This window comes from Dendropsophus ebraccatus, chromosome 2, assembly GCF_027789765.1.
Source record: "Dendropsophus ebraccatus isolate aDenEbr1 chromosome 2, aDenEbr1.pat, whole genome shotgun sequence".
Lineage (NCBI taxonomy): Eukaryota > Metazoa > Chordata > Amphibia > Anura > Hylidae > Dendropsophus > Dendropsophus ebraccatus.
In genome coordinates, this window is record NC_091455.1 from 80,236,518 (window position 1) to 80,260,371 (window position 23,854).

At 42.1% G+C, this 23,854-nt stretch overlaps 2 protein-coding genes across 5 annotated transcripts in view; one reads left to right on the forward strand and one right to left on the reverse strand.

The window, feature by feature from the left end:
* Window positions 1-13,477, forward strand: part of C2H18orf63 (chromosome 2 C18orf63 homolog) — a 40,884-nt gene extending 27,407 nt beyond the window's left edge. For 2 of the 4 annotated variants that reach the window (XM_069957839.1, XM_069957842.1), the window contains 6 exons: window positions 4,221-4,317; window positions 6,560-6,642; window positions 7,819-8,002; window positions 8,919-9,704; window positions 10,628-10,717; window positions 13,198-13,475. In XM_069957839.1, coding sequence (XP_069813940.1) covers window positions 4,221-4,317; window positions 6,560-6,642; window positions 7,819-8,002; window positions 8,919-9,704; window positions 10,628-10,717; window positions 13,198-13,320 — 1,363 coding nt within the window. In that variant the 3' untranslated portion in view covers window positions 13,321-13,475. Of the gene's footprint in view, window positions 1-4,220; window positions 4,318-6,559; window positions 6,643-7,818; window positions 8,003-8,918; window positions 9,705-10,627; window positions 10,718-13,197 lie in introns of all 4 variants that reach the window. The other 2 variants (XM_069957841.1, XM_069957840.1) reach the window with 2 other exon arrangements.
* The window catches only part of FBXO15 (F-box protein 15), a 289,296-nt gene that overhangs the window by 215,906 nt on the left and 49,536 nt on the right, over window positions 1-23,854 (reverse strand). The gene's annotated exons all lie outside the window — the stretch shown is intronic.

A 23,854-nucleotide genomic window follows, 5' to 3' on the forward strand; every position in this document is an offset into this window, starting at 1 on the left:
CTATACAACCCCTCGTAGTATCTTACAAATTCCTCCCTGATCTCACTCTGCACACTAGTTAACCTCCCACTCCCATCTTTTATTACTGATATTCCCTTCCTGGGCTCTTGACTCTCTATTATCGCCATTGTTCTTTTACTAGGCTTCCCTCCACTTAAATATCTCTCTTTTCCCATAAAAAAGATTTTATTCTTCGCTTTTTCTTCCAACATTTCATTGTATTCTTCCTGCGCCTGTAACCACTCCCTCTCCTTTTCCTCACATGGGTCCTCATGATATTTTTCCTCCATTCTTGCTACCCTTTTCTCTAACTCTATTCCTTCCCTTCTGAACTCCTTCTTTTTACTTTCTATACTTTTTTTGAGTATGCCCCGAAGGAAGGCCTTCATGGCTTCCCATACCATCTGATCCGGCGCTGTCCCCCAGTTCTTACTTAACATCTCCTCTAATTCACTCTTTATCTGATTATCCTTATTCATAAGCTTAAACCAGTGTGCATTTATTCTCCATCTAATCAATCTCTGTTTTTCCCCTGACACTATATCTACACATAAGGGGGCATGGTCTGACACTGCGCGTGTTTTATACTTTATTTCTTTTATATAACGTACAAATAGGTCATTTACTAAGGCTAGGTCAATTCGTGAACTTGTCTGGCAGGTCTTATTAAAACAGGAATAAACCGATGCCTCAGGGTTCCTCTCTCTCCATATGTCCCTCAGACCCATTTCCACGCTCGCTTTACTTAATGGGGTTATTTTAGCTATATTTTTCACCTTTTTTCTTCTCAATCTATCTTTCTCCTCATTCATCACACAATTCATATCCCCCAAAATCATAACTGGTAACTCCTCCCACCCACTAATTATTTCATACACCTTATTCAAAGTGACGGATGAGTACGGTGGTGGTATATATACAAAAACCAAAATACACCTCAAAAATCCTATTCTACATTTCAATATTATATATTTTCCCTCTTTATCTAAAACTTTTCCCTCTAATTCCCAAACAATTGATCTGTGCACTAAAACTGATAACCCTCTAGAATATTCAGAAAATGTTGCGTGGTATTGAGAAGACCACCAGGGCCTATTTAACAAAGTAGTCGTGGACTTCGTGAAGTGCGTTTCTATCAAACATATAATCCCCGGCAAATAATTTTTAATCACCCCAAATACTGCGTGTCTTTTTAACCGATCTTTTAAACCCCTTACATTCCAAACCACTATTTTCGTACTCATCCCTCACTTATCAGGCGTCTTTCCCTCCCCTTTGGCCTAGGACCCATATAGAGGAAAGAGTAAAGTAATAAAAACTCCTAAAAAATTTGAAACACTTCTGCTTGTTACACCTTATTCCACCCGGGAACCCCCCCCCCTCTCCTCCCCCCTCCCCCTTCCCCCCCTCCCCCAACCACCCCTCCCCCCCCACTCCCCCCCCCCCATCCCCCCCTCCTCACCACCCTCCACCCCCCTCCCCCCCCCCAACCACCCTCCACCCCCCTCCCCCCCCCCAACCACCCTCCACCCCCCTCCCCCCCCCCCACAACCCGTCCCCCTGTCTTTACAGGAAGGCAGATTCCTACTCGTGAGTTTTCCCCACCTAGCACGCTCCTCATTTCATTTTCACTTATCATTTACCGGCCTTGGCTATCCAACCACTTCCCCGTTTCCTCTGGTGTACCAAAAAACCACACTTTCCCATTAGCCACCACACGTAATTTTGCTGGAAACAGTAACGAGTACTTTAGATCGGCCGCTCTCAAACATTTTTTCACATTATTATAGCTCATTCTGTCCCGCCCTGTTTGGGCTGCAAAATCTGGATAGATAGAGATCCTCTGTCCATTATACATCAACTCCCCTACCTTCCGTGCCCTTTGCATAATGGTGTCTCTATCTCTAGCGGACATAATCTTCGCTATTATAGGCCTAGGATAGTCGCCTGCTGTTATCCTCTTCCCTGGTATTCTATGTGCCCTCTCTACTTCAAACCCTGGGGAGAGATATTCCCCAAACCTTTCCTTTAGCCATTCATATATAAATGTGGTTGGGTTTTCCTTCTCTTCCTTTTCTGGTATACCAATTATTTTCACATTGTTCCTGCGCAACCTATTTTCTAAATCTGTGGTTTTTTCCTTCATCTCTCTGCTACTGTTCTCCAGATACTCAATTGTTTTTTTCATTTTCTGCACCTCATCCTCCACTGTACTGATTCTGTTTTCTGCCTCATCACATCTTTCTTTTATTTTCCCCATATCTCCTCTAATCAGGGAAATTTCTGACTGAATGGTCCCGATCTGTCCTGTTAACACTTCTAATGACACATTACATTTGTTCACAGCTTCCAATATCTTTTCCAGGGTTTCACTGCCTTCAGCCTTTTCCAATTTACTCTGTGCTCCATCTGCTGTTTCCTCCAGTAAGGATTCCCCCAGCCCTCTGTTAACTAATTTAGCTTTATTTGCTGCCTGTGACGGGGATAAATATTTTTCCATCTTTCCTCCCTGCTTCGTCTCCCTTCCTTCTTTAGTGGGACTCTGCTGATATTTTTTTGTTCTCATCATTGTACCTTTTAACACACAGATTTTTCACCCCTCCTCCAACAGTTCTCCACAGGTTATTCCCCTCACTCCCAACAAAAGTGTAACCAAGCTCACATAAAAGGTGGGAAGATTACAACGTACATATGATTACATGACCTTGCACCTCCTAACCCCAAAATAAATTACAAGCTTAAGGACACACAAATGGGGTTTTTCCAACTCCTACTTAAACAGCTAACCCCCTTTTTTTTTTTTTTTTTAGTTATTTAACTTCTATTTTGTTAATTCGGCAGTCCTCTCCGTTGTTTCCACTCAGTAAAGCCTGGCCCAGTTCATATGTGCCCAAACTCTATGCGTCAATAGAATGTCTCTTTAATAATGTTCAATGTTGCAGTGTCTCTCTGCACCTTGCACAAGCTATTCCAGTACACCATATACTTTTACTCAGTAATTATCTTTGTGCAGTTACTTCATACACCCCTCTGTTAGCAGTTCCACAATGGTTTAAAGAAGTCAATTCTGCTCCACTGGTTATACCAAGTGAGACCCTTCTACTAGACCCCCACTGCTTTACACACAGTATAGGTCAAAGAAAACAAAAAGGGCTGATCTCACCATCTGCTGTCTTCTGTGGCCACGAATTCACACCACTCTGGTCTCTTATGGCTAGGCGAACCCCTTTTCCTCTGACCAGCAATCCAGCTGTAGGGGATAGCCCCTTTAATCGGACCAGTGTGGCTATGGCAGGCCCGCACAGGCTCCCGTAGCCTTGTATTTCCTTGCACGGGGTCTGCCTCTCACCCAGACTCCCGTGCCTCCTGCAACTCGGCTTCCGCTTCTGCCCGGCCGGCTCGGCTCTCACCCGAGCGGCTGCTCCGGCTCTCAGCGTTCAGCTCCACTCGGCTCTGACGTCACCAGCGGGGTACTGCTTCCGGATCAGCTCCCGGCTTGCAGTAAGGGCTCCCGTCTCTCACTCGAGCTTCCCTCCTGCATCCGTCCAAGCAACTTGGCCTCTCCACAGCACCTCCCGGACTGAATCCATATACAGCAGGGCAGACTAGCAACCAAAGGGGACCCAGCGGACAGCCTCAGCATACATTACTCCCGCGTGCTAGGTAGGCAGGAGAGCTTCACCTCAGCTCCTCCTCTTCCTCATCCTCCCACTTCTGTGTGCAGGTGAGGACTTCCTGTTTTCTGTCTATCCCAGTTTTGAAACTACCGAAACGGCCGTAATCTTATACGTAGTGTGAATTCAACGGCCGTAGTTCCATTGCATTGCAGTCATTATAGGGAACCTCAAAACAACAGCCGTAGTTTTGCGGCGCGGACTACGGCCGTTGTTTTACGTAGTGTGAACATAGCCTAACCTAGCAGCTCTTAGATTGAGGCAGGGTGTAATAGACCCCTCAAACCAAGTCACACACCCCCTTCTCATTGTATCCTCTTTTCTCAGTCCTGTATATTTGCTACTTATATATACTTTCTCTCACTGTATATTATCTGCACTGAATAAACAAACCATTTTTGACACGCATAAGTAAAATGTCAGTTTACCACTTATTCGCTTTAGAATTTTTCCCATTTCATTTTTTTTTTGTCAAAGTGGAGACATACATACCTTTAAAATACCATCTGGGACACCATAGTTCTTTGTCTTTTACTATTTTTTCAGTATGAAGATGGGCAGAATTGTAGGCTTCAGTCATGACATCCCACCAGAATGTCCATTTAAATCATACAAAGACTTTCAGGATTATTGGAAAACACTGGTAAGATGTGTTTATAAATAAATATAATACTCAGTACAGTGAATAAACACAGAGAGCTGCACAATGGATGCATACCCAATTACACATTACCACAAAGCTATATAATATATTATATATATATATATATATATATATATATATATATATATATATATATATATATATATATATATATATATATATATAGATATCTATATCTATATATAGATATCTATATCTATAATAAAAATGAAAGTCTGTCTGTCGGTCCGTCCCAAATAGACTTCCAAACACCTGAACCGTTTGACCCCAAATTTGGCACACAGATACATAGGGTGCCCGGGAAGGTTATTGCGAAGGTCCCGTCCCCGCCAGATGTACAGGAGGGGAGGGGGAGGGGAAAGAGCTCCCCATAGAGATGAATGGGAAAATCTCCTCACTGCAAACACAGGCGATATAATTAACTGCATGTCTCCAGCAGTAAACGGCAGTTGGGAGCCTTAGCAACCAATAGGATTACTACTTTCATTTTCACAGGGAGCAATGGTTGCTAGGGCAGCTGCCTCACAACATCCACAGTAATAACTGGTAGACCCCCTACTCCATCTATACAGTACATGTATACAGGACCCCCTACTCCATCTATACAGTACATGTATATACAGGGCACTACAGGTATACCTGTCACACCAGACCTGACCAATACCGCCATACTGTGACTGGATAACACTGCCAGACCAGACCTGACCAATACCGCCATACTGTGACTGGATAACACTGCCACACCAGACCTGACCAATACCACCATACTGTGACTGGATAACACCATCATATCAGACCTGACCAATACCACCATACTGTGACTGGATAACACCGCTATACCAGACCTGACCAATACCACCATACCGTGACTGGATAACACCGCCACACCAGACCTGACCAATACTACCATACTGTGACTGGGTAACACTGTCATAACACACCTGACCAATACCTCCATACTATGACTGGAAAAAACTGCTATACCAGACCTGACCAATACCACCAAACTGTGACTGGATAACACTGCCATACCAGACCTGACCAATACCGCCATACTATGACTGGATAACACGGCCATACCAGACCTGATCAATACTGCCATACTGTGACTGGATAACACTGCCATACCACACCTGACCAATACCGCCATACTGTGACTGGATAAAACCACTATACCAGACCTGACCAATACCGCCACACTGTGACTGGAGAACACCGCCACACCAGACCTGACCAATACCGCCATACTGTAACTGGATAACACCGCCATACCAGACCTGACCAATACCACTATACCCCCCTCGAAAAGACACCAGATTTTCTGGCAAGTCTGAGCGGGAGAGTACTGCCCCTCTGCAAGGTGCTACCCTACGCACCAGACCATGGGTGCCTAATGGTAAATACGACCCTACAGGTATACATGACACCAAAACTATACACTACAGGTGCACGGGACCTCCACCAACTATATACTACAGGTATACAGGACCCCAATCTTTACACTACAGGTAAACAGGACCCCAAAACTATACACTACCGGTATACAGGACCTTCACCAACTATATACTTCAGGTATACAGGACCTCCACCAACTATATACTACAGGTATACAGGACCCCAAACTATACACACTGACACTTTATACCCGGGCAGCGCCGGGTACATTTTCTAGTATATATATATATATATATATATATATATATATATAAAATGTGTGTGTGTATCATTTTTACTAATGTGGTTCAAATAATAAATGGTAAAGCCCTACAAAGAATCACAAATAAATATTTACATTTTAAGGCTCTGTTCTTGCTATGTTCACACGCTGAATAAACAGTCATACAGAGCGAAGGGCCGTTCTTTAACCCTACCTATGGCCATTGTTTATACAGCGTATGAACATAGTTTAAAACATTACTTTATTAAAAGGAAAATGGTATGTCGATCCTTTATTTTCACTCACTTTAAAGGGATTGCTAGAACATTATCTAAATCTTCAGTCACATTTTCTATGTTTCCCAAACATATACATTTGTCAGTGACTAATATATAGTAGCAGCCGACGCATTAAAAAAATAGTATCCTGCCATAAATCTCCAAGACTTATACTATATACTGTGAAGTATTTTGTTAAAACTGAAACTGAAAACTCAATACTGAAAACTGTATGGTAAAGAATGTGTAAATAAAGCCATTGTCACGTTTCAATTATTTTTCCCAGTATGGGTATGAGCTTCCACACATCTCTGGAGACGTCATGTACTGCAGCATTTATTTCAAATTTATTGGAGAGAAGTTTTTCACGTATCCTATACTGGGCAATACTTTCACCTCCAGCCTGATGTCCAGTGGCGTAGCTACCATAGAGGCAGGGAAGGTGGTTGCTATGGGGCCTGTGGAGAGAGGGGGCCCAGGGAAGATAAGAGCCTTTTGTCTCCTTTTGCTTAACCCCTTATGTACTGCAGTGTGTAAGTGACCCAGTGTTCTCTTACATGCTGCAACACAAAAAACGGTTATTAAGCTCAAGACAATTAGTCCTCTGATAACCTCTGACCTCTGTTCTCTAAGCTCCTGCAGAGGTCCTTTGTTTGTGTTGCAGCATGTGGGAGAACACTGGGTCACTTACACACTGCAGTGCATAAAGGGTTAAGCAAAGGAAGTCTGCTTCTACACCTATGTATATAACCATGAGGCTCCTAACATGCTTTTATAGTTAAATACAGTGGCTGGACAGAACAAGCCGACACTGGCTTTCTGCTCTGCCAGTCACTGTTGTGGCTGCACGCATATAGTGTGTGTAGGGGAGGGGGGCCCATGAATCCTAGCTACGCCCCTGCTGATGTCACATAAATATTCATACATATTTAAAACATGATTGAGCATAATCATTTCAAACAGAGGGTATGCCAAGGAACAATAGATATATGTTTATTTAAGGTATTTTTATGCTTAACTGTGGATTCACCAACCATGTCTGCTAGAACTTACTGACTAAAAGGATATGGGAGAAAATTGTTAATAGGATACTTTGACATCAGGTAAAAAAGCATTGCTTTACTTGTCTACACTTGTTCTGAAATCATTAAAAATCCAATTGGGGGTCCTAGTTCCTTACTTCCTGGTTGAGCAGGTGCTTAGTACTATAATCCCCAGAATGCATTGATTTCCCTCAGCCCTTCATCACAGTCCTCATTCTCTGCCTATTCCACTTCCACAACACTATCGCCAGTTCCCCACCAAGAGCTGTTTCACACTTCAAAGCGACATTACTATACAACATCCAAGGGCGATTCATTCAAAAGCACACTGAAGCCATTACAATTTATGATTACAATATAATAGTAAGTTCTATATCTTGGGGCAATAGTATTATATAAATACCATTTTCTGATAACCGAATACTCTTTTAAGTTTCACCAGTTTTTAATTTGTTTGTATGTTGTGTAAATACAACTGTCCAACCTTAACCTTTGCATCCAGATATCCTTTAATTTGCCTGAGAAGCCAGCCAATTCAGTTTTATCCACAAGCTGATGTGACTACAGTTCTGAATACCTTTGTTGATGATCTCAGGTCTAAAATACCCAATCTTTGTGGTTTTCCAGTAAACATGACTAATACTCCAGTGTATCCAGTTAAAGGGTTTACTAGACCTTTATCACAGGTAATATGAATTGATTCTATATAAGAGTTATCAAAAGCAGCCACAAGGGGGCACTTGAATCAAATAGAAAATAAATTTACTTCAATACTTTTTATGCACATTGAATGCTAAATAGTAGGGAAATACTTTATGTACATTACCTTCCACATTTTTAGTGTATTTTTTTCCATGGGGCTGTGTAGGAGATGTACACAGTGTAGTGGCTGTTGTCACTAGAGATGAATTTATATGTGAGCACCCTCAGTTTTGTTTACAGCGTTACAGGCAAAGAATGTGGCTGTTTAAGTTCATGTATTGGAGTATGTGTGCATGTGTTTACAAACCCTCTATTACATAAATGTTTATTGGGTGAGCATGTATACAGAAGGTAGCCTCTTTAATATTTACTGCTGCTCATCCTTACAATTGCCTTACCATTAGTAACAGCAGTGTAAGGAATATCTAAGTTGTTCCATTCAACAGCTTATTGGCGGGGATGGCAGAAATCGGACCCATGTCTATCTAATATTGATGCTGGCAACTTCCTGATTATGTAGAAGGGGCTTATCTAGCATTTAAACCAGCATTCAAACTTACCTTACTTGCTCATTCAGCATAGATAGTGCAGCTGGGTACTTTCCCAGACTTACATTACTTACCACCTTGATCCAGTCAGCTTAGTCTGCAATACAGCTGGGTACTTTTCCAGAATCCATACAAACATATTTAGTTGTAGCAATTGAAGGGTCGTGTTTTCAACGTGTTTTTGTGGTTTTTTTAACTGCATCTAATAAAGGTTATATTTTATACTAAAGGGGAGGGGGTACAAAAGGGGTGTTTGGATCCACGAGCCGTTGTGCCCAAGGTTTTTTTTTTTTGTGGCAAATAAAGTGAAACGCTGATGTAATCTAAAAAAAATATTTATTTTTATTACTAGGGTAATGAAAAACACTTGACTAATTTAACAACAAGAATGACATTGGCAATGAATCCCCCAAATTCACCCCAGCCAGTGTGTTCTACAGAGGTTACCCAGAAGAAAATTCCATTGGACCACTCATTAGAACATTCAGAAAAGCTGGAGCATTCTCCAACACTGTGCACAGAACAAATGACATCATTTAAAGAGCCTCTTGGATCTCAACATTCTGATTCATCTCGTCCCATTTGCTCAACTCACTCAGAAAATATACTAAAGTATGTGCCTTCATTTGGAAGAGGTAACCCTAACCCTAACCTGAATGGTAATATTAAATGTGCTGGAGAAAATAAAATTGTGGTTAGTTCTAATATCAATAATAACCACGGAAAGTGTAATACATCTAATTTTAATTTAAAAGATCTCATGCCTAACAGGACATCATTTGTTCACATCTCAGATGCAAAGAAGAACACAGCAAGCAATGTATTACACAAGCCTATAAAAATTAAAAGTAGCAAAGAAGCAACTTCCAACACTGCTGTATTGCCCTGTCCATCTCCTCTTTCAGAAAGGCAGTTTTGCATTTCAGCTAACCATGCATCTAGGAACAACACATCAAATCCAAACCCAAAGAACAGTGAACCCTCTCAGTATCAAATATGTGAATACAACAAATTAAACTGTGCAAATGATACTGCTTTAATTTCACATAAAAGAAGAGAAGATGACAATGTTGCTGGGAGTGATAAAGCATCCAAGAAGCATATTGCTGCAAATCAATTATATGAATACAGTTTACAGGTAACTATACATCATTGGTTTTGCCTTGCTTAGTAAACAGTACACACACACAAGTCTTGCACAAAATAATCCGAAGGAAAGTTTTTTTCCCTCCAATTCTCACCACAGGATTGGTAGGTAATAACTTAAAGGGAACCTGTCACCCCCCGTACCGGGGTGACAGGCTCCCGACCCCCCGTTAGAGACCCCTATACTTACCTCATCCCGCCGGGTCCCGCTTCTGGATTCGGTCGGGTCCCGGAGATCTCAGCCGCTGCAGCCCGGCGCGCGCGCTGACAGATGAGTCCAGCGCTCCGTCATTCTCTATGAGCGTTGGACTCATCTGTCAGCGCGCGCGCCGGGCTGCAGCGGCTGAGATCTCCGGGACCCGACCGAATCCAGAAGCGGGACCCGGCGGGATGAGGTAAGTATAGGGGTCTCTAACGGGGGGTCGGGAGCCTGTCACCCCGGTACGGGGGGTGACAGGTTCCCTTTAAGGCTTCACTTTTAACACAGCCATACCAAGACGTGACCAATACCACCATACTGTGACTGGATAACACCTCTATACCAGACCTGATCAATACCACCACCCTTACCCCTCCTAAAAAAAGACACCAGATTTACTGGCAAGTCTGAACAGGAGGTGGGAAACTAAAAAAAATAAAAACAAAAAAAGTCTTTTCCTGCTCCCTGGTGCTACCCCCCTGCAAGGTGCTGCCCTAGGCACCGGACCACAGATGCCTAGTGGTAAATACGGCCCTGCTTCTCTGTGTAACAGTGTCTATCACAGAGGATATACAAAAGTAGGCTATGTTCACACGTACTTTTGTACTTTACTGTACTTTACTATGTTAACATGAATATTTACCCTATTCATCATACTAGAAACTCCTAAAACTAAAATATACGTAATTATATGTTCAATTCAAATGTATGCACAGGAAGAACTTTTGGTGTTAACTCCAAAGAGATGCAAAACAATTAAATCTGTAAACAGAGTAGATGTAGAACAGCATGCAAGAGATAACAAGGTATGTACATTGTTATGAAAACTTAATGTAAAATGATTTAATGAGAAAGTGTATATACCCCCAGAGTAAGGCTATGTACACACAACATATCTTTTTGTAAAAGCACCAGCAACACCGGCCATACTTTTTCCGAAAAGATACGTTGCCTTATGCCCTATGGAATCCCGGCCGAAGCGTATACACATAGTATACGCTCCAGCCGGGATCTCTCGCCGGCACTGTAGAAAACTGACATATCAGTTTTCTGCGGGCGCTATTCAGTGAATAGTGGCAGCAGAAAACCCTGTCAGTGCACACTACGGAGCGAGCGGCTCCAGCCGCACGCTCCATAGTGTGCTGTGGGGAGTTCTGGTGCGGGCGCACACGGATCAGAACTCTGCGGCTCCAAAGATCTTTTCAGAGACAGGCCGTTCCTTGACCCGGCCGGGTCACGGAACGGCCGGTCTCTTACTGTGTGTGAACATAGCCTAAGGCTATGTTGACACAACGTATATTTTCATAAAATCACAGCCGTTGTACAACGGCCATGATTTTTACGTAAATATAAGCTGCATTGCTTTTTATGGGATCCAGGCCTAGAGCATATACACATAGTATACACTCCGGCCAGGATCCCTAGCGGCGCCAAAAACAACTGACATGTCAGTTTTCTGCAGCCGCTATTCATTGAATAGCAACCATAGAAAACCATGTCAGTGCACACTGTGGAGCGAGCGTCTCCGGACGCTCGCTCCATAGTGTGCTGTGGGGAGTTTTGATGCGGGCGCGCACAGATGCACCCGCATCAGAACTCTGTGGCCATAAAGATCAACTGCACTACCGGCTGGGATGATCTTTTCAGAGACCGGCCATTCCATGACCCGTCCGGGTCACGAAACGGCCGGTCTCTTATGATGTGTAAACATAGCCTAAGGCTGTATTCACACGTTCCGTGAGGTCCTCAAGGTCGGCCATTCCAATGGTCGTCAAGAGAGTGGGGCCTAGACAATGATGACGTCGCAGAGGGGGCGAGTTGATGAGGGCGGGGATAAGTGGCGCTGCGGACGTGTAGCCCCACCCAAGTGGCACAATCCACCAATGATAAAACGCATTTTTCACTGGACCAAGCACCAAGAAATCTGTAATAAAGTAAGGTATGAAAACTTCAGAATTTAGGCTTTACAGCTGTGTAGAGATGTCCTCATACAAAAAGGGGGTGACAGTATCACTATAAGGGTATATTCACACAAACGGGCTCGCAGCGAGATTCTCGCTGCGAGCCCGGCAGGTCCTGGCAGTTCCCATACACTACATACTTGTTGCGGTCTAAATGACCACAGCGAGTATGTAATTTTGCCGCCCTTAACCCCTTCTGCTCCCGCCCGGCTCCCCTGCTGTAAGCATACTTTACCTGTCCTTGCTGCACTGGTCCGGCGTCCTGCTCTCCCGTCCGGCCAATCAGTGGCTGCGGCTGGGCAACACACTAATTGGCCGGACAGGAGAGCAGGACACCGGACCCGTGCAGCAAAGAGAGGTAATGTATGCTTACAGCGGGGGAGCCGGGCGGGAGCAGAAGGGGTTAAGGGCGGTATAATTACATACTCGCTGCGGTCGTTTAGACCGCAGCAAGTATGTAGTGTATGGGAACTGCCAGGACCTGCCGGGCTCGCAGTGAGAATCTCGCTGCGAGCCCGTTCGTGTGAATATACCCTAAAGGCCGTTCCTGGTCCACTGGGAATTTTGAGAAAAAAGGATATGCAAATAGCTCTCACCCCAAAGTGGTGTCCCCAAAGTCAGTGTTTCACTCAATGTAGGAATCTTAAAACATTGACTGCCACACAGTAATTCCTCACATTTTAGTTTTTTTTGTTTTCTTTTACAAAAAAAGGTGGTTACTGGGCTAAAAAAGGTGTTTCAGCTCCTATGCTGTAATGTGCCAGGAGCCGGCATAAAGACAGACAGCAGCAATCACACTGCTGTCTGCCATTAACCCCTTCACGCCGAGATCTATAGCGATTGTAGTGTTTAAAGGTGTCAGTGACAGGAGCGGTACCTGTCTCTGACAGATAGGAACCCCCGTGTGACTGTGGGGTTCCTGATCAGTTTCCCTGACAGACAGAGGAAATATTCTTACTTCTGTCTTGTGTGATCGTCGATTTGCATTTAGACTCTGCCTCAGGACAGCCCCCAGGGTTGCTGATTTTTTTTAATTATATCAGAAGAAAAATGACACCTATATGGTACCAACTATAAAAACTAGAGTTCATGACACAAAATGGGGTTAATATGCTATATATATATATATATATATATATATATATATATATATATATATATATATATATTTATGCGCTATAGGGACATAACAAGTTAGAAGCATCTTTCAACTTATGGCAATAATATATAACAATATATATAACAATATTATATAACGTTGGTTTCAGATGTGCTGTATCATTCATTTGAAACACATTAATTATATTACATATGTTGCTTTGCAGTTATTTAAACTAACTAACGCTGATCTCCAGGAGTGGCTCAAGCATCAAGGTGTTTCCACCAGGACCAGAGAAAAAAAAGAACAACTCGTGGCAAAGGTCATGCAGTTTATTCAAAAATACTAAGTTGTATACTAGCCACTTTTATCTTTTACCACTGTGTTCATTCTATAGTAAATTATTTTAACAGTTTCCTTCAGAATTCCTGATATTCAGTATGTCTGTTTTCTTGTTGTAACTTAAGGATATTTTACTGTCAGTTAAAATCCTTTGTTTCCTTTTCCTTGTAAGTTGTTAAAATTATATTTAAATTGAAATAAAATGAAATAATAAAATTGTTGTTACATTTAATACATATCCCTACCATTTCCTGAAGAAAGCTAAAACTCCTTTTGACTATGTTTCCACACAGTATTTTTTTTTATAGAACTCTAGCTTTTTACTAAAGTTTTCAGACAACGCACATATTACAAAAATACACAATGCAAATTATTCACAGACTAACACACATTACAAAGTTATACAACTTTGTAATGTATGTTATGTCTGTGAATGGCCCCCTTCCCCGTGTCCCACCACCCCCACCCCTGTACCCGGAAGTGTGGTGTGCTATACTCACCTGTCACGTGCCGACACCGTTCTCCGATCTTCAGCGAGTGACGTCTTCTTTGGGCGGACTGCAAACAGCTCCGACTGTTCCGAATGCCGGCCGCCCTCTGCAGCGTCATCCGATGCCCAGCCGCGATTGGCTGAGCATAACTGTGCTCAGCCAATCGCGGCTGAGCAGCTGATGACGCGGACGCGTCATCAGCCGTTCAGCCGCAATTGGCTGAGCATAACTGTGCTCAGCCAATCGCGGCTGAGCACAGTTGTGACACGACGGAGGGGGGACGGACGGCAGCGACTCGGCCGTCCGTCCGAAGATGACGTTTGGCAAAAGATGGCGGATGGCCCTCGACACGGATCAGGTAATTTATAATGCACCACACTTCCGGGTACACGGGTGGGGGTGGGGGGACACGGGGAAGGGGGCGATTCACAGACATAACATACATTACAAAGTTGTATAACTTTGTAATGTGTGTTATTCTGTGAATAATTTCTGAGTGCCGCACTACCCCTTTAACACAAGCCATCGCTGGACAACAATGGAAAATTAAAACTGAAAACATAAAGAGGAGAAAAAAAACTAAATGAAGAGGTGTTACATAGGAATCTCCATCTTTCCCCTAAAATACTGCAAGTGCAACAATAAAAGGCACAGCCAACAAACTTACAAAGGACAACCATATCACATAAAGACAAACAGGGGAGGGAAAATCAGACACCAGAAGATTTTACAGAAAGGCAAAGAGGGGAAAGGGAGAAGGGGATCCCAGGACTCCGACACATCAGGAACCGATTGACAGTAAGAATCCCACGGTGACCATATAGATTTAAACAAAGGTTCTTGTTATTCAGAGAGTCTGTAAGTCAACTCCCTCATCCGACCTGTCAAACAGGCTAATGAAGGAGGGGACATTTGCTTCCAATTCCTAGCTATCAAAGGCTGCGGTGAGGACCACTAAAAGCAGTTTTGCAGGCTTCTTCCTAAAGCCCTTGGAGAGAGACTACATAGGCAGACAGCTGGACCCCTTGGTACCTCCTTCTGGAGAATAGCTGAGGACAGGTCACAAACCTCCCTTCAGAGTGGACACTCTTAGGCTGCATTCCCACGTTCCGTGTTCCTGGTGGAACATGGATGTGGAATGCCATTACCGGAGTCCCCCCCACGCCCGAACAGCATTGAAATTAGATTCTGGGAGCGGGGGAACTGTATTCATAAGCGCCGCACTGTAATGAAGCAGCTGCGCGGTGCTGTTACTGCAGCGCGACACTTATGAATACAGTTCCCCCGCTCCCAGCATCTAATTACAGATGCTGTGTGGGCGCGGGGGGGGGGGGGACTCTGGTCCTGGCATTCCATGTCCGTGTTCCTGACGGAACATGGGAATGCAGCCTAAAAAAAAAAAACACAGCTGCCAAGTGCTCCAAAGAAAATAATTAGGATGGTAGGGTGAAAGCCAGATCTTCTACATCTTAGTCCATTTATCGTAAGTAAGATATGTGGACCAAGCTGGGATCTGCCTCAAACTAGTCGCCCAGTAGTAAGACTTATAATTACACTTATGGGCTATGTTCACACAACATTTTTTCAGCTCTGTTTAAAATTACGTCCGTCATTTTGAGTCTAAAATAACGGACGTTATTTAGCTGTCTGGCATCACCTTAGTGCAATGACTAGTGTTTGTACATTATTCTAGTTTGGGATTGCTAATTGTTCTTTGGGTGTGGCTTAATTGAAAAGTCCATTGAATTTAATAGTAAAAACGGAAAAAAAAAAAAAAAAAAAACGGTGGAAAAACATTGACATTGTGTGAACATAGCCAAAAACTGAAAAAAAACGAAATGCAATTGGATGCATCCGTTTTGATCCGTTTTTTTTTTATAATGGAAGTCAATGGAAAAACGGATCAAAACGGATGCATCCAATTGCATCTATTTTTTCATTAGTTTTTCACCCGTTTTTTTGCAAAAAAACGGATGAAAGAAATGGATTGCAAAAACCTACTGTGAACCCAGCCTAAAAGTAAAAATTTTACTTTTTCCACTATTAGGCTATGCTCACACAGCGTAAAAGTATGGCCGTTGTTGCCATAGGCAACAACTGCAGTACTTTGTATGCTGAAACACACTGCCTTATCTTCTATGGGATCCCGGCCGGAGCATATACACATAGTATATGCTCCGGCTGGGACCCCAAGCAGCGCTGCAAAGAACTGACATGTCAGTTTTCTGCCACTGCAATTCAGTGAATTGCGGCCGCAGAAAGCTCTGTCAGTTCACACAATGAAGCGAGCGGCGGCGGCCCCTTGCTTCTTTGGGTGCTATGAGAGTTCTGATGCGGGCACGTGGCTGGGATCATCTTTGCAGAGATCGTCCGGGTCACGGAGCGGCTGGTCTCTTACGCCATGGGAACATGGCATTATGTTATTTCAGCTTTTTTGCATTACAACCCCCCCACAATTTCTTTTGAGTACGGCAAAAAAACTAAACCTCTAAGAGAAGTAATCTAGGGTATATAGAGCATTTAGACCCTACATGTGTTTGAATACATTTTTTGGCATTATGTCATAAAAATTTAAGTCTAATTTGTCTGCAGTTGCCACAGTCTGCTATGCTAATCTAATGGATCTCTATTTCAAGTTATTGCTCATCATAGGTCCCCTCGGGGTATTAAAAACGTTTTTGCCCCCTTCATGACACAGCCTATTATGGCCTTGAGGATGAAGCAATGTTTCAGTTTTGATTTTTCATTTTTCCCTCCATGTACAGAGCTGTATGAGGGCTTATTTTCTGCTCCTTATTTTCAGATCCGCAGTTTTGAATGGTATCACTTTGGTGTAGATGGGACTTTTTGATAATTGTTTTATTATTTTTTTCTACTATATGATGTGACAAAAAAAATCTGCAATTTGGCGTGGCTGTGTCATTACAGTCCTTGGAAGATTCAATTACTTTCCCTGCTCCCGGCATCATATCGATACATTGTGCCAGGCAGTGATTCATTTCACTACACAGTTTACCAGTTCGTAGGTTCTGTGTTTTATGGAACAGGTGAATGGCCCCTAATTGTCAGTTTTCTGTATTTATCTGCAGTTCTCCCATTCTTTTATAGGATTCACTCCCATTTATTAAAGTGGCAAGGTTGTTATAACTTATTTAAAATCTAAATTAACAGTAGCTGTGTAATAAAACAAGTTTGCAACATTCATTATTTTTTTGTTGTTATCATGCTTAAAAACAAAGCTGAACTTACCAGAAATCCAGGCCCAGTCTCATGAGGACAGATATTTAGGCAGATTGAAAAAAGAGACTAAACACAGGAAGTATGACCTGTACAGAGAGTCATGGCTCAATGTGTCCATCAATCAAATGATTGCCTTCTTTGTGAGCGCTCAGATGGCCTGGGAAACATGGGAGATGGGACCTGTGTTTAGACTCTTTGAGAAAAAAAACAGTCAGAACACAGGAAATGCTGTGTTTTCCATGATAAATAAAAAAAATAAAATTAATGTATATTGCAAACTTACTTGATATCACATCTACTGTTAATTTAGATTTTGAAAGTTATAAAGACAGAGACACTTTAAGTAATAGCACTATATTTTTGTAGAATAGAATATTTTTGTAATATAGAATAAGGCAATGTAATAAAGAATAAGGCGATGGGTCCAGATGGGATCCATCCCAGGGTTCTTAAACAACTCAGATCTGTGATTGCTGCCCCCCTGACAGATCTGTATAAGCAATCCCTGCTAACAGGAGATGTCCCCGATGATTGGAGAACAGCCAATGTTATACCAATCCACAAGAAGGGGAATAGAGAAGAGCCCAGTAACTACAGGCCAGTGAGCCTGACATCTGTAGTAGTGAAAATGATGGAAACTCTTCTAAAAAAGAAGATAATGGATCACCTAAGAATCAACAATTTTATGGATCCAAACCAGCATGGCTTTACTGAGGGCCGATCATGTCAGACTAATCTCATTGATTTCTTTGATTATGCCACAAAAGTGCTGGATGAAGGTGGTGCTGTGGATATTGCCTATCTGGACTTCAGCAAAGCTTTTGATACAGTTCCCCATAAAGAGCTGATAGAGAAGTTGGAGAAAATTGGACTAAATCCCTGGATAGTTCAGTGGATTTGTGGTTGGCTGAAGGATAGATATCAGAGGGTTGTTGTTAATGGTGTATATTCTGAGCAGAGACTGGTTACAAGTGGTGTGCCACAAGGGTCTGTTCTGGGTCCTATTCTTTTAATATGTTTGTAAGTGACATAGGAGAAGGGTTGGTAGGTAAAGTTTGTCTGTTTGCTGACGACACAAAAGTGTGCAATAGGGTGGATATTCCTGGAGGTGTCAGTAATATGGAAAATGATTTAGCTTTGCTAGATAAGTGGTCCAAACAGTGGAAATTGAAGTTCAACGTTTCCAAATGTAAAATAATGCACTTGGGGAGGAGGAATCCTCTACCCGAGTATCACATCGGCAGTACTGTGTTGGAAAAGACTTCAGAAGAGAAAGATTTAGGGGTAATGATTTCTGACAGCCTTAAAATGAGTCACCAGTGCAACCAGGCGGTGGGGAAAGCAAATTGTATGCTGGGGTGCATAGCTAGAGGTATAACCAGTAGGATGAGAGAGATTGTGATCCCGCTGTATAGAGCTCTGGTGAGGCCACATCTGGAATACTGTGTCCAGTTCTGGAGACCTCACCTAAAAAAGGACATTGATAAAATAGAACGGGTCCAAAGACGGGCTACAAAAATGGTGGAGGGTGTGAGGCATAAACCATATCAGGAAAGACTTAAAGATTTGAATCTGTATAGTCTGGAGGAAAGACGGGAAAGGGGGGACATGATTGAAACCTTTAAGTATGTTAAGGGACTAAATAAGGTTCAAGAGGGGAGTGTTTTTAGTGAAAAAACTGAGCTCAAGAACAAGAGGACACAGTGAGAGGTTAGTTGGGGGAAAGATCAGAAGCAATGTAAGAAAATATTATTTTACTGAAAGAGTAGTAGATACCTGGAACAAACTTCCAGCAGAGGTGGTTGGTAAATCTACAATAACAGAATTTAAACACGCCTGGGATAGACATATATCTATCCTAAGATAATAAGAAAGAAAATACTAAAAGGGCAGACTAGATGGACCCAGTGGTATTTTTCTGCCGACAATCTTCTATGTTTCTATGTTTCTATGTAATGAGAATAAAGTCTAGTTCCTGTTTTTCATTTTCCACGCTGTCCCAGTAGACAGACTGGTAATCCCCATGTCTACATTTCAAACTTAATTTAGGTCAGAGCTTTTAATCAAGCAATCATTCACATATGCTTTATATTACAGGTGACTAAAGGCCAAATTGTACAGTCATCTTTCATTTCCACTACAAGTAAGCGTTGGAAAGCAAAATCAAGAAGTTAATTGAACTGTTTAACATTTGTATCTTCAAAAAGATCACTAAAGATCACTCTGTACAGGAAGGAGCTCAAAGTGATGTCATATGGTCAGGAGAGCCTCTACTACAGGGATGTCAAACTTAGGCCCTCCAGCTGTTGCAAAACTACAATTTCCATCATGCCTGGACAGTCAAAGCTTTAGCTTTGGTTGTTCAAGCAGGATGGGAATTGTAGTTTTGTAACAGCTGGAGGGCCTGAGTTTGACATGTGTGCTCTACTACATTAAAGGGGAAGTACGGGCAAAATAATTTTACGATATCTTATTGCCCAACAAAAGTTATGAAAATTACTAATAGACACTTATTATGGGAAACACACCTATAGTGCATTTTCCATGCACTTACTACAGTATGGCGGGTCATGCTGCTCCAGTCTGTCCCACCACTCCAGTAGGTGTCGGCAGTTTATGTGACGTGACATCACCAACTCTAAAGAGACCTGAACACACTATGCTTTAGTAAGTGCAGGGAAAATGCACTATATGTGCGTCTCCCATAATTAGTGTCCTTTAGTAATTTTCATAACTTTTATTGGAAAATTATTTTGCCCCGACTTCCCCTGTAAAGCTTTTGCAAGCAGTACAATCAAATTAACATCCTACTGATTAGGGATGGTCCGAACCTGCCGAGGTTCGGGTTCGTATGAACCCGAACGCTCGGCAGCAGATTCCCACTGTCTGCCTGCTCCGTGGAGCGGGCGGATCCAGCGGGAGTAACGCCCTGAAAACTGGGGTACAGCCTATGACTATGGCTATATCCCAGTTTTCCAGGCGGTCCTCCCGCTGGATCCGGGATCATTACAGCGGGAATCATTACTGAGGGTTCGGACCATCCCTACTACTGATGACAAACTAACTCAGAGTTGAGGCCAAAATGTGAACATCACCCCTTGATGTAAAGGCGTTTTGATGTCCACAGAATCTTTTAGGTTATGGATGCAACAAAGGCCTAAAGGTCTTCAATTCATTTACAGACATAAAATGCCTTTTATTAATTCTTGTTTACTGTTCTGATACAGTTCTGAAGTTATATATTGCAACATTTATTTTAACCCCTTAAGGTCTGAGCCAATTTTCAGTTTTGTGCTTTAGTTTTTTCCTCCTTGTGTTTAAAAGACCATAGCGCTTGTATTTCTTCACCTACAGACCCACATGAGCCCTTTTTTTTTTGCATCATTAATTGTACTTTGCAATGACAGACTTAATTTTTGCCTAAAATATGCTGTGAAACCAGAAAAAAAAAAGTCATATGTGTGGTGCAATTGAAAATAAATTATTTTTTTTTATATTTGTGTGTGTGTGTGTGTGTGTGGGGGGGGGGGGGGGGTTGTGTTTACGCAGTTCACCCTATGGTAAAACTGTCATGTTACCCTTGTTCCTCAAGATGTTACGATAACAATGATATGCATGATTAACTTTTATTTTATCTGACTGCTTTTAAAAGTTTTACATAAAAAACTTAAAAAACTAAATGTTCCTTAAAATTGCTCTATTACCATCATTATAACCCTCTTATCCTTTGGTCTATGGGACTGTGTGAGAAGTCATTTTTTGTGCCATGATGTGTACTTTCTATCAGTACTTTGATTGTGTATATGTGACTTTCTGATCACTTTTTCTTTTACAATTTTTCTGGATTTGCAAAAGTTATGCCCAGCCAATCGCGGCTGAGCAGCAGATGACACGCTGGAGGGGGGCCGGCATGAGGGAGGGCTGGAACGGTCCGGCCGACCTCCTGAAGATGACATCATTGTCCCAAGATGGCGGCCAGGGTCGACAGCGATTACGTAAGTATAATGCACCACACTTCTGGGTCTAGCGAGGGTGAGGAGGAAACATGGGAAAGGGGGCCATTCACTTAAAAAACACACATTACAAAGTTGTATAACTTTGTAATGTGTGTTATTTAGTGAATAAATGCTTTACACCGCACTACCCCTTTAACTGGTATTGAAGAAAATCTTATTTATACATATTTAAAACCCTATGATATTTTTTTTACTTATTTATTACTTCATATAATAGTAGCTACACAGCTCAAGGGAAATAGTCTAATGCCCAAGTTACATTTACTCTTGGATATCCTTTTTGTTCTATACCACTTTTGTTCTCTTCTACTTTTCAGGTTTGCAGTTTTTCAACATGTGTAATTGTGTTTCATGGTCCAGTGCAATGTAGATTACATAAGGACCACTCCAGGAATCCCAGGAATAAATACAGTACATTCTCTTGTAGACTTTAATCATCTGTAAACATGCCCAGAAGCAATTCAGTTCAAGTTTCATCTTCCTGAACAGACGCTTCATCAATACACAGCTTTGCTGAAACAATCAAATGTACAGTAAGTTGAAATTACAGAAGAAAAATCTTTACTTTTTAAAAGTAATATTTGTCTCTGAATATTAAATATGATTGTACACTAGTGTACATCCTCACCCAAGCAGCATGCAGCTCTTATACTATAGTTATTTGGTTATGCGCTCTGCTTCCTAGATATTGTACCTTGAAAAAGTATTCATACCCCTTTTTTAATGCTACAATATAAATATATTTTTGCATATGCAGGGGAGACAAAATCCAATGCACTCACCGATCTGCAGAAATCTTTAGTGGTTTATTAACATCAAATCATACCGGAGAGGGAAAGGGTGGAACAGGTGCGGGACCGTCTCTGCAATCACAACAGTTTCACGCCGCAGCGCTTTGTCAAGTTCAGAGTACGTCACTACCGGAATAGGAGTGTCTTATATACAATCAGTGAACACATGTGTCAAAACAGAAATACAAAATACAAGTAATAAAGTGTAAAAACACAATCTTACAGGAAAACGCTCCAGTCGTTCCTTTCATTGAACTGTGACAAAAACTCCTTAGTGTAGCCTATGGCTGACACTATGGGGCGCCCAGGTGGTTTATCCAGATTTTTATGGACTTTGGGAAGGAAAAACCACCTGGGCGCCCTAGGTGACAGTGGGAGCAGCTTCTCTGCTGTGCGTTTGTCGATTGCTCCTTTACTACTGTATTTGTTGAGGAGGCTGCACAGTTGTTCATGTATCCTAGGCAAAGGATTCTTTGCTAGAGGGGTATAGGTGGCACGATTTTGCAGCTGTCTATCCGCCTCTTCATTATAGTAGGAGCATGACATAATGACAGTAGCCCCGCCTTTATTCGCCCTCTTCACGACCAGGTCCGGGCGACCTTTGAGCCATTTGAGGGCTCTGTTCTCGGCGGTCGACAGGTTGTTGATGGGCTTGGGATATAGCAGGGCTTTCACATCTTGGGTCACAAATTTCTGGAATGTGTCTATGGGACCTCCTGATGTGACTTGGGGGCAATAGGTAGATTTCTTCCCTCCTTTAAAGGGCTCAAGGAGATCGGGTCTGTCCATCGGAGTTCGTTTGCCCATATCAGCTAAGAGGCGAACACATTGGGCCTCTTGTGTACTAAAGATAGCAGGAATTTGAAATCCCAGAGGACCAACTGTACATCGGGTCTCACATGGGTTTTTTGGTTCAGTGGTGGTTTTATTGTTGAACATCTTGGCTAAGTTAATTTTGCGAATACCTTTGAATAGGTCAATGTCAAACATGGTGGCTGAAAATTCCTCAGTGAGTCCAAAGTTTAGACCTTTGGTCAGGAGTTGAATGCTATCTGATGGTAAGGTCACTCCTGAGATGTTGATGACATTGGGAGCATCCTCTAACGTCTCCATGTCACTCGTTTTTTTAACCCCTTAAGGACCGGGCCTGAAATGGCCTTAAGGACCGGAGCAAATTTTATGAATTTGACCAGTGTCACTTTATTCATTAATTACTTCGGGATGCTTTTACCTATCCGGCTGATTCTGAGATTGTTTTCTCGTGACATATTGTACTTCACATTTCTTGTAAATTGGAGTCGATACTTATAACGAATCTTTATGAAAAAACCCAAAATAGCATGATAAATTGTGAAAAAATGCATTTTTCCAACTTTAAAACTTTTCTGCTTATACAGAAAATGGTTATACCACATAAATTATATATTAAATAGCATTAGCAACATGTCTACTTTATGTTGGCGGCATTTATTAAACTATATTTCATTATTTTTAGACAATAGGAAGCTTAAAACATTAGCAGCAAATTTCCAAATTTTCAGTAAAATTTCAAAATCAGATATTTTTAGGGAACTGTTCAGGTTTAAAGTGTATTTGAGGGGACTGTGTGTTAGAAAGCCTCACGAAGCACCCCATTTCAGAAACTGCACCCCCTAAACTCTGCAAAAGCACATCCAGAAAGTTTTTTAACCCTTTAGGGGAGTCACAGAAATAAAAGCTAAGTGTGTAAGAAATTTGAAAATTTTAATTTTCTGTGCAGAGATTTTATTGTAATCCAATATTTTTCATAATTATAAACCTATTACCAGAGAAATGCACCCCAATATTGATTGCCCCGTTTCTGCAGTTTATAGAAATACCCCATATGTGGCCCTATTGCGCTATTTGACGCAACCACAAGCCTCAGATATAAGGGAGCGCCTAGTGAATTTCAATGGCTCCGTTATTTTTGGTCATTTTTGACTGTACCACTTCAGGTTGGCAGAGGCTCTGGGGTGCCAAAA